This window comes from Chionomys nivalis, chromosome 13 (genome assembly GCF_950005125.1).
Source record: "Chionomys nivalis chromosome 13, mChiNiv1.1, whole genome shotgun sequence".
In the NCBI taxonomy this organism is placed as follows: Eukaryota; Metazoa; Chordata; class Mammalia; order Rodentia; family Cricetidae; genus Chionomys; species Chionomys nivalis.
The window spans coordinates 22,292,423-22,304,638 of NC_080098.1; the positions used below are offsets into that span (position 1 = coordinate 22,292,423).

At 37.5% G+C, this 12,216-nt stretch overlaps 1 protein-coding gene across 22 annotated transcripts in view; it reads right to left on the reverse strand.

The window, feature by feature from the left end:
* Celf2 (CUGBP Elav-like family member 2) overlaps positions 1-12,216 on the reverse strand; it is an 826,738-nt gene that overhangs the window by 54,954 nt on the left and 759,568 nt on the right. For 21 of the 22 annotated variants that reach the window (XM_057788195.1, XM_057788197.1, XM_057788190.1 and 18 more), the window contains 3 exons: positions 9,303-9,382; positions 5,434-5,592; positions 1,375-1,438 (listed from right to left, as the gene is read on the reverse strand). In XM_057788195.1, coding sequence (XP_057644178.1) covers positions 1,375-1,438; positions 5,434-5,592; positions 9,303-9,382 — 303 coding nt within the window. The remainder of the gene's footprint in view (positions 1-1,374; positions 1,439-5,433; positions 5,593-9,302; positions 9,383-12,216) is intronic. The other variant, XM_057788206.1, reaches the window with a different exon arrangement.

The window sequence follows — 12,216 nt, forward strand, 5'->3', positions numbered from 1 at the left end:
GTCTGTTCTAGAAGGAAAACAAATTGCCTACCTACCCAAAATATGACAAATGTTAGCATGTATTTGAGCAGCTTGCCACTGAGAGGATTTTTTTCCTTTCAAAGAATAGAAGCTTCCCTGAATATCTGACTACTATCTCTCCTATTTCCGTCACAGATTATAAATACATTAGTCATTTAGTGTCACTCTTAGTCCCAGGCTAGCTTCCTAACACATTTTCTTACATATAATGCAATCATTTAACTAGTTATCAATTTAAAAATACATTTTTGAATAATCTAAAAGCTGTATTACAGTGATAACAATAGATCTGAGTAACTTAGACAATCTGATGAGTTGTCCTTACCCTGCGGACCACAACAAACCACTAGGCTGTTAGTCACAGAATACATCTGGAGAGAAACTCGTCAGAATGCAAAATAACAATAACAAAACCAAAACAAGAACAACAATATAAAAACCAACTAAAGGTACTCACTTGGGAAAAAAATTAAGTGGAAAATAGGAGTTTCTGTAGTGACAAATAAACCTGGCCTTTATTTTATACATGTGGATTTCATTTAGTTAGTTAGGGGTGTTCCCTAATTAAATAAAACTGCTTCATTCTAACATGCCCCCAATCTCTTCTTTGCCTCCCCCTATTTTGGAATCAAACAAGGAAAGACATTCTACTGTTCCTCCTGGAAGGTTAATGGGCACCTGTATTCTGATTTCCTGCACATACTACCTTCCCTGGCCCTGAGCTAGGGTTGGGTGTCAGCAGGGAAGGTGGCCCAGCAGGACTGACCTTTCACTAATCACTGTGGTGCAGCAGCTACTGGCATAGCTCATTATGAAAAGGAATCCTTCAATAAGCTGCTTTTCAAATACAGTCACTCTTTGATTTTTCTGAGAACAAAGATGATACTTTTACATAAAAGCTTCTGATGCACAATTCTGTTAACTGGGTACTAAAGTAAAAAAAGGCACTGTGTTAATTGTCTGTTATTATCAAGGGACTACAAACTGTATCAAATGTAGGCTCGTATCCTGGCTTTTGTTATGGAGGTCAGAACATTCTTATTGATCACTTATTATTAAAAATCTTAGAGAATTTAATTATTTCAGCTGCCATTAGATATAGGAATATCACCAGAAACCTCCCAGCCATCAACCTATTACAAAAACCCCACAAACAACTAAAGAATATACTCTGACAAAATCTGCAATGCAACGGCAAGAGAGACACTTCAGAGCAGCTGATTCCAATTTTAATACCCAAGACACAAAAAGCTAGTTTATCTGGTAAGTACTCTCTTTCCTTCATCCTTCGAAACAAGCAAACATTCAGAAAACAGCATGGTCAAAAGGAATGGCATGTGCTGCACGTCTTACCAGCCATCTGCTGAATGCCGCTGAATGCACCCAGGTTGCTGGAGGAGGTGGCCTGCTGCAGAAGCTGCAAAAGAACACAAGCGCTCAGTCAGAGCAATATGGAGACAAAGCAACTTCCTCATCATATTGGGTACAGATTTGTTTTCCTTTCCCTTTACATAGTTGGCTGCCACTCCCTGTTGATGGACTGAAGGTCCCCAGAGTTGGAAGTGTAAATTCATATTAATGTCTAATCTCTATTAAGAAACACAGACACTAGGGAAACTCACGAACACTGCTGTCTTAAAACAATTAATCAATTTACTCTTTTTAACAACCAGGTGCTAAATCTTTTGACACCAACAAAGCATGACTAATTATAACTCTCTGTAGTCTAGTAGTTACCATAACTCATCTCTGTCAATCAAGGTCCATTCCCTCCTCTTTTCTACTTTCCTTCCCAGTTCAGTTTTTCCTTTCTTTTTTATTAAGTAACATTTAAGAATATTTATTTTTTGAGACCTTCATACATGTGTATAATATACTTTGATTGCAGTTTCCTCCTCCAACTCCCATTAATCCGCTCTCTGCATCCTACCTCTGGACTTCATATCTTCTTGTTTTTATATCCGACTGAGTCCACCTAGTCACCCATACACACATGGTAAACGAGTGTGGGACCGTCCATAGAGCACAGGCAACATATCAAGGGCCATACACTGACAGAAAACAACAGCCATTAACTGTCAATAGTGCCTCAGCTGGAGGTAGTGCCTTGTATGCTCCTTCCCCATCCATGTCCAGAGTCAGTTTTCTTTATCCTTCTTCAGAAGCACGAGTTTACTGACTCAGACCAAAGAACAGCTATTTACAGTCACAGTCACACTGCTAAGCAAGTGGTCATTCTTAAAGATGGTCTTTACCAGCAGAAAAAAAAGACAAAATACGTCCCAAAATCTGGAATTATCTACTATACACCAAATCTGTGTATTTTAGATATGTCAGAATCTTAAAAAGATATTAATTAATGTGAGAAGGTCTTTATTTTCCACTTCTAAAAATACAGTTTCTGCTGTGCAGAGTCAGTGGGCATCAGAAGGTAAAGCACATGGTTCCAGTTCTGAGGCATTCTTGTCCACCTTAGCTGGACTGTAGGCTAATTTAGGTCCTATCTTAGGACACTGAGTAGATGTGGAGATATTCTTTTGGTAAGATAGATTAACAAGATACAACTTACATGTGCGGAAGCAAGCAGTTACGTGCACACAGCCTGTTCTCAAACTCTCACAACAGGAAGAGGTGAACAAGAAGAGAGAAGGAAAAAACCCTAGGGATTATCCATTTTAATACATAAGAATCTTATTTTGGTTTGATTTGTTGAATTTCTCATCCACTGTGCTTAAAAGTGGCAGCCCTCCCTTCATAGTATATATTTTCTTTTTAAATTAAAGTTGTAAAATTAGCTTTGAAGGTATTTTAAGGAATTAGCTACACCTGTCAAGGTAAGCAGACTACTTAGAAAGTCAAGAAACAATCACCAATAATTACAGGCTTGAACTCCTGTTTAACAGAGAAGTAGGGAGTACCTTAATGGCCAAAAGTCTTTTTAGACAAGAAGATTTTCAAATGAAAAGAGCAAGATGTCTCAGAGGTTAAGAGCACTGACTGCTTTTCCAGAGGTTCTGAGTTCAATTCCCAGCAACCACATGGTGGCTCACAACCACCTATGAGATGGTGCCCTCATGTATGTATGTATGGCATGCAGGTGTACATGCAGGCAGAACACTGTATGCATAATTAATAATTCTTAAAAAGAGAGTAGAGAAGCATGACTAAGAACAGACTGCTAGTAGGACATGAGAAAACCTACTTACTGCTTATAAAAAGGCAATTCTATAAGTGAGGCTATTTTATTATCTGTCAGGTTATGAAACAATTTTCAGATATGGTCACAGGAACACATACTAGAGATTTCTGTGAGCTGCAGAGCAAGGTAAATGTGTCATAATACTGAGACAGGAACCCATGTCTTGGTTTTCAGAAATGGTAGAAGAAGAAGCAGGACTTAGAAAGTATAAAAAGGCCAACCATGATGGTAACCTTGAATGAAAAGTTTGGTACCTACAATTAAGCTGATGGCCTGTGACTACCTCAACAAAAAAATTTGTGAAAAAATAATTAATATAACTTTAATTTTTTACATTGAAAATCTTTTAAATGAGCATATAATACAGTGATAAAATACTTCACAAATACAAAGATATAGTTGTCTAGCTACATCCATAAAGTCTTATGAACATGACTGCCCACTGTGAGCTGAACAAGGATGATACCAATAGATATACCATACTGGATTGAGAAAAACCCATGAGGCCTCAATCCTACATAAAAAACTAGAGGCAACTGAGGAAAGCTGGGAGACGGGGAAGTGGTTTCCCAGGGAAGAGCACACAATGGGTTGTCCAGTGCCAAACAGCACTCAAAACATAATACAGGTAGCATTATATGGACAAAACAAGTTATATTTAGGAACATATATGTATGTGCGTATTCATATATACATACGATAACAGTAAAAAAGATGTTATGAATTTGAAAGGGGGATATATTAGAGGGTTTGGAGGGAAGAGAGGGGAGGGAGAAATGCTTTAATTATAATCTCAAAAATCAAAAGAAAGTTTAAAAAGAGTTAGAATACTGATTGCTTCTGGAAAAGAAGAAGAAAGAGAAATACTGGGGGAGGGAAAAGAGAGAAGTTCTAGGTTACAGGTTATATTCTACTTTTTTATTCTTTTTTGAAAATAAAATTGCCAGACCACAGGCTAGGAAACAACCATGGCAGCATACATGCAGATTTAAGCAATACGCTTGGCAAAAGTATCCGTGGCATCTTTAAGGATGAAGTGGAGAAACAGCCAGAAAATCACAGTAATATGTCTTCTACTGGTTTAGACAGAGACAGGAAAAGCATGTCTCCCTCCCCACCTGCTCCTCTACATGGCAAACTCTGCCTGGCAGGGTATTGAAGTGGTGGTGATAAAGCTGGGAACTTAAATAACTGAAGGGCCATAGACACTAGCAGCTGTATTATCTCAGTTAAGGCTCTAGATCTCCTAGAGCCTCCTTTCCTCATCTCCCCTTCCAAAGCAACAGGGAAGATGTCTCTCAAAATAGTGCCACTATTAACAGTGTAAAACCTTCGAGGAATAGTTAAAATGTGAAATGGCAGAATTAGGATGTGAACATGTCCTTGTTAAAACTCTCATGCTAGAAGAAAAAGTCTCAAAAGCACAAAATTAAACTTCATTAATAATCATGTAGCATGGAGTTGAGGTTTCCAAACAGGTAAATAAAGCAGAGAGGCAGAGCACTCACTGACGGTTCCCAGCCCACATGGACAGTCTCTACAAAGGCTGCCTACCACTTAGAGCTGCAGTAAGAGGTTCTGATGTTCTTGCTTGGGGTTACTATTGTGTCTAGCTTAGTTCTTAAGAGAGGAACTGTCCTAAAGTCTGGCTACTGTATCTCAATAAAGACAATGACAAAGTGAGATTAATACAAAGGAAACACTCAGAAACTATGAAAAATGTACCAGATGGCTCAAAGATCTGTGTCTGGCCTAAAAAGAAACATTAGGGTCATCAAAACAGCTTCACCAGAAAGACAGGGGATAAGGATTGAAGCTGAAATCTCCCTACTACGAACCTGCAGCTGGTGAGTTCTCTGCCTATTCTCTTGGAATCTTTAGACTCTAAAGTTGAGACGATCAGTTATCACGCATGCAGCATCACTTATATAGCAGAGATTTTTTTTTTTATGATGCTTTAAAACACCATAGAAGTCTAGTGTATTGGGTTTTACTCAGTTGCCAACTGGCCACAGTTAAATTTGGCACATTCTTATGCTAATCAATTTAATTAACAAAACCATGCCCTAATGTTGATTTCATAATCCTTAAGACTCAAAACGTAAGGAAAGTAAATTTTTGACATACTTATGGACAAGTAGCTTTTATCAGTTTTGGAGTTATATTCCTTTCCTCCACGAAGACCACACAGACCCACATACTCCAGCACTTACCGCCAGGTACTGTGGGGTAAGTCCGCCCAGCCCTGTCAGGTTCCCCCAAGTGGCAGTGTTGAGCTGTTGCATCTGCTGTGCAAGCTGCTGCTGGAGGCGTCTTTGCTCTTTGTCCTTCTGAGTGTCAGCAAACTTCACCACGATAGGTGAAGAGCAACCCTGTGGTCAGACACATTGGAAAGTGAAGAGGATGTTACAGCCTGATTGAATCCCTTTATAATATTCAGTCATCATTGGAGTTATCTTTCTTAACTATCTTGGGGCACATGGAATGATCTGGAATGGTTTAAAATGGTTTGATATTCCTTCTTCTCTGTATGGTACCATCAACAGAAGACTTCATATACTGCCACTGGTTTCTTTAATGGGATCTGTTGATTGGTGAAGACACTTATTACACTGTCTCTTCTCTCTTCATGTGTCTTCCTTCAACTTTCCGGGACTTCCTTCAAAACAAAGACCTTATCTTTAATTAAACTTCAGGGTTTGCTTGACTTAAAGATAGCTTGTTGGTGTGCCTGCCATTTCTATAGATGGGTAGAGGATAAAGGGACAGAAATCGCAATTGGAATGAAAATATCTCACTCATTTTTTACCATTCATTTATTTTCAGTTATGTATTTATGAACACTGGAACAATGAAGGTAATTTTGACACAATAAAAGAAAAGTGAGTTTCATTTCAGGAACATGGATGAAGGACAGAGATATAAAAAAATACATGTAGGCACTAATCAAAGTAATTATTCACATGTCTCAGAAAGGTCTCTTTTCCTCCTTCCATGTTCTATTCAAAGCCCTCCTTCTGTTCTATTCAAAGTCCCCAGAGCAAACCAAAAGATCCAGAAGCACATTTTTTCTAGTCAGAGTGATGTCTCTTAAATGGCAGGAGAAGGAGTTTACATGGTTCCTTTTCACTATTAATTTCACCAATCTACAAGTCTCATTCAGTTTTAGTTTCCTTTAAAAGGTAAGGAGTGAAAATAGTGAGAAAGACATGGTCAAAAGTTGTATAATAAAATAAACTAATTTTTGAGTTAGATATAGTCTTTGGGAAAATATTAGCCTACTACTCTAAGCAGGATCGTCCTATCTCAAACACCCTTGAAACACCTGCTACTTGGTAAGGACGCAGCAATGCCCTCCTTCCCGAGCCTTTTGTCTTGACATGGGCATGAAGCACATTCCTTCATCATTCTGTTCCATTTTGCTGAGTTTTTTTTAAAAAGGTATTTTGACCCAAGTGGTTAAATAAAATCTTATTATGTGATAACAGACTTCTCTCACAAAAGATATATTCCTATTTAAATGAACTTTCCCCCCTATTCCAATTGGGTCATTTTACTTTCTTCTAAAAGACAAACTTGCATGCTTTTCCTTATCACTTTGGGCAGTTACTGTGAATTTCGCTGTGAATTAAGGCTATCAAGTTTGTTATTTAAGAAAGTGAGGTGACTGTTTCAGTGTGGGAACTTCTAGTCTATCAACCTATAGCTCTGGGAAGCAGACTCATGGTACAGAATGTTATAGGTCAATAAATTGCATCTATTATAACATTTCCATTATTAAAGAATCCAATATGCCTTTTTCTTTATCTAATACATATTTCAGTACTTTACTACTTCTTAAATGAGAGCAAAACACTCTGAAGATGAAAACAGCACAGAGAAGCTTTGCATGGAGAAGTTCTATTGCTGCATCAAGAATGATAGCATCTCCTCCTAATAGTGCATTTAGTGATTTCTTGTTATTAAATATGAAAAAGGCATAAAAGCAGAAAATTAGGTAAATAACTGTAGCTTTAAATGTGACCTGTCTAAGTCATGAAGGAAAAACAAGTGGGCACAGTGTAGAGAAAAATGGGGAAATAGATGCTATATCCATGTTTAAAGACAAATCTTTGAACATTCACATCATTTTAAGTTAAATAATGTCTGACTTCAAGATGTGTACTAAAGTCCTGAAAATAATGTAATTAGTTAAAAATCAAACACATAACCCTAGTTGTATGATTATAGTAGAACGGCATGGCATGCACTGTTCTGCTTAGAAGTCAAGTTTTGTAAATCAAACTGAGGGTCCTTTGTTTAAACATGGGTATCCAGTTTTAAAAAGGAGTCTACCAACTCTGATGGAATCACAATAGAGATCTTAAAAATAAACCGGGGCTAGGCTTATATAGTGTTTTTTCACATGAAAGCATCTTGCACTTTGGTTTTGGTTCATCCCGGTTCTGCCTTGTATCTTGAGCTCTTCTACAGTAGAATGAAGAACTCGGGCCATACAGGCATTCTCTATGAACTCATTTGGGGATGGCAGCACTTTTAATTGTCAAAAGAACTTAGAAACCTTATTTAAAGGGAGATATATTTTGGTATAAATCTCTGAATTATAGGAAATAAAAATAGTTATATGCATGTATGTAAATAAATACATATGAAAACTGTTTTCTTAACAGCACTTTCATTTTAATGTCTAAGCTGAAAAATAGCTGGAAATCCACAAATCTAGAGCAGCCTACAAGAAAGGGGAAGTCAAAATATCAGGAATGTGACTGCATGGTATGCAAGATTGAAATCCTGCTTATTATTTTCTATCATGTTTGATTTTCACCCATGCTTGCCTTCAGGTGAGGTGGGGGTGGGATTGTCTTAAAAATGCATTGCACTGCAAGGAAAACACATTAATTATATATGTTAGGAATATCAAAGTCAAAATAAATGTTCAAAAAAGACAATAGGCTTTGCAATGCTGATGTCACAACTCAAAAAAGTACAGTAAACACTTAATGACAAAGCCATGCACACCCTCCAACCCTTTCCACCCACCTTCTTAATGAATATATAGAAGTTTCCCATAAAACATGACGCATAATGATCACTTAGCTCCCAGCATGCTTTGGAAGATGCAGCATTGCAAAAACAAAAACAAACGAACAAACAAACAAACAAACAAAAAAGTCCCAAAAATAAAACCCCAGTTACAGGGGGATTTTAAAAAAAGAAGCTCAAACAATTACTAGTTTTTGCACATTAAATAAAATTGAAAGTATTTTTGTTCAAATAGGAAAACACAGCTTCAGATAACACCACAAGGCCACCACCTCTGGGAAAGTCACCCATACACAGATACAGTGTACATAACACAGCAGCACATGCACTCTCAAATGGTTCTACCAGACGATACAGAGTAAGTGATAGCAGGTCACTTTTGGAATGTTCTTGTGCAAAATTCTGAAAGGCCACGATCCAAATCACAGACTGAGTACAGAGAGCCGTGCGTCTCCACCTGTGGCATATTTCACATTGCTGATTCTCCTGTTTGAGTCACAACCTCTTAAGAGACTGGATTTGAGCCCATGTCTTTCTTGTTTACCTTTAATTAAAGGGACAAATCTGATTTTTCAGGAGACTGAAAATTAGCATTTCATTGTTAAATAGGAGCATTATTAACTTGATTTATTACAGCAGCAATCTGAGGTGGGGTTGTTCAGCTTAGTCCATACCAGTCCTGCTGTGGGATATGTACTCAATCCTCTAGGTCCAGAATGACACTTTGTTTCAAGTGCCTCGTATCTCAGGACCTGGGTTACTCCAATAAAAGGCTCAAAAGACAGCTGTAGGGCAGGTGAGAGGTTTCACTAAGGTGCATTTCAAGTCATCAGGGGGAAATGCAAGTGGAAAGAGAGAAGAGGGAGAGGGGGCGAAGAGGGGAACAGAGAGAGGGGGATGAATATGAGTAAATGAAAAGCGAAATGGTGAAAGTTTAAATCTGTGATTGTCATGTGAACAATCCACACAGGAGAGAATTGCTTTACCATTCCCCATCATTTGCACAAAGAAAACAAAGAAAGGGCAGATGATACAGTACCTCCATGGTCTGAGACTGATGCATGGCTTTGATTGCATTCTGTGCCATTGCCCTTGTAGAAAATGTGACAAACGCACAGCCTGTGGGAAACAAGGGGACAGGGAGCAGGAAAGACAAAAAACAACAAGACAAAAGGGTTGGACGCTTGTTAAACCAACACAGTCTACGAGAACTGCCACAAGACGACACTGTTCTCAGTAGTACATAAAAATAAACAGCTTCTCTCTTCGACTTTGTCTTATTTGCTTTTTATCCACAGTGCTGAATTGCTAATCCGACCAAAGCAGAACAACGTGTTCATCAGCATTCTTTTAAAGGGAACTAGGGAGCATGGTTGTGTACTCTTTTCCCCCACAACATTTGAAAGTAGCAAGAGATAACTTGCATTTTCTAAGTTAAAGGTGGGCTACTTTCTATCTTCTCCTTGTCTGAGAGCATGCACACACCAGGCTGTTGTATTTTAAAATCTATCACTGAATTTTAAGAAGGAAATAAAGAATTCATCACACCAAGGGTAAATAAGCAAATAAATTTCAAGATCTCAGAATGTTAACAATTAAATATATCTAATTCATCTCGGATAGTTAGAAACATATATAAATAGAAATTGATGCTATTCAAATGTAAACAAATATACTAAATCCATTACAAAGTAGTAACTACTAATTAGCGATAAAAACAATTACTTTGAGAAAATTCAACAGTGCATGTGAAATAAATTATAAAAACTGTAATTTGCACAAAAATTTTCATGATTTTGGAAGCTGTAACTTTCTGAAAGGAATCAGAGATTTGACCTGAAGTTTAACACATACAAGACAATGTACATTTCTCTGAACATCTACTGAGACCTGTAAAGCTTTCCGTGTTTATTGTATCTAGTGCTCTAAAACTGCCAGTGTCTACGGTGCTGTTCCTGCTTCTGATAGTGGCACTGGCCACCACGCAGGTCACCACTTGAACTACATGGCTCATCACCCTTTGTGCTAATAAAAACACTGCCTTGTAGAATTTACTTTTTATCCATCATATACCCTTGGGCTTCTTAGAGAAAAAGGCTGTAAAATTAATGCAGATTTAGGCTGATTTTATAATAATACCACAGCACACTAAAAGCTTAGTGAAAGCAATACAGACTTATTTCATTTATGATCTCTAATGACTTTAAAAGTGCACTGATTTTCAGCTTCTTTTGCCTTGCACAGTTTGAACTTAGGTATCAGCGAATAATTTAGTGTTCCACTCAATTTCCTCAAAACATTATTATTACTACTTAAAAGATTTCCAAATGAAGCAGATCTAAATACTGAGACGCTGAAACCTATTGTCATTTCAGAGCACAATGCATGAAAGCAGAATTCTGGCATCAACAGTAGAAGATTGTTGCCCCTGTGACCAATAAATAAAATAGAACATTTTCCTTTCAAACAGCCAGCAGATTGTTTGGTTTATGTAAATCAATTTGTGAGTCCTAAAATACATTTTCTTCTTTTGTCCTGCATTATGTACCTGGTAAGAATATCAAGTCAATACTGCTGTGGTGCCTTCTAATCAAACAGCATTAAGAGAAAGCAGTGTCTGTCCATTATCCCCAATGCACAATGACATCCAGTCATGAAAGTAAGTAAATGCATATGTTTTGCAACATGTTATCTTTAACATACAAAAGTTCCCAGTACACAGGAAGGTCATCCCATACTCGTTCCACCAGCTGAGCAGGTCTTAAGAAGCAGGCAAGAAGTCCAGCTGTTATGAGCACTGAGGTGCTGCATGTAATTTTCTGAGAGATCATCAACTGATGAAGTCTACTATTCATGCTGCATGTACCCAGACATGACTGTAGCTTTTGCCACCAATGAAAGCAATGGCCTTCTCTAAGAAATCTAGATCATGTATGTAAAATAGCATGTGAGACAGACAACAGTGCCTCCCCTCCACTGTTTTCTATATTGAAGCTGAGATCTAAAATTATACTCTCAAATTTAGCATTTATTTCAAAGCAATATTTCCTTAAAAATGTTACGATCCTCACTGAAATTACAGAGGAAATAAGACTAAGAGATTTTAATTTTTTCACTTCTTGCCTTGAGACTATAATATGGAGGCTACAGGAAATCATCTAGGAGAGGTATGTTTGAAAGCATGTGAATTCTGCTTTAATAGTCACAAAAATTGTTATTTTCACTTCATTTGCTTTTATTAGCTAGGAATGTGTGCCAGACTGGCAGTTTCCAAATGGGGGTTAAAGTGCATTAGAAACATGCAAAATGTCAATAAGAATCAATAAGGCACAGTTTATGCATTTATCACAATTTCACACAAGTAACTTGTAAGTAACTTTGGGAGAAAGATAAAGCAAGTAGCAGGAACAATAAAAACTCCATCAACTCAAACCATTGCCCTCTCCTTTAAGAAGCCTTCAGTTAAAAACTCAAGCAATGCTTCTAATTGTACAATCCTAACTCATTCAAAAAAATGATCTGACAAATGATCTGACTTCTTTAACCTTTTTATCTTACTGGCAGTGATGCAGGAAGAGAGAAGCTGTCTCCTTAGGGTTTTTTGCTAAGTTCTGTACTGTGTGCTGTGCTCAGTTGCTTAGGAGGAAAAATTACTGTGTCATTTATAAAGTGGGAATACACAGTGAAAAATTTTACACTCAGTGCATCTCAGGACGAAGTTAAGCAACTTAGGAGTTAACTCCTTTTGGGATAGTAAAGCTTGTTAACCTTTTTAATTTCTCTAAATCAGGAGAGGCTGTGGCAGTTGTATGGACAGATGCTAATTTTCTTTCTTTTCTTTTTTTTTTCCGAGACTGGATTTCTCTGTGTAGCTTTGAAGCCTATCCTGGAACTAGCATTGTAGACCAGGCTAACCTTGAATTCACAGAGATCTGCCTTGCTCTGCCTACCAA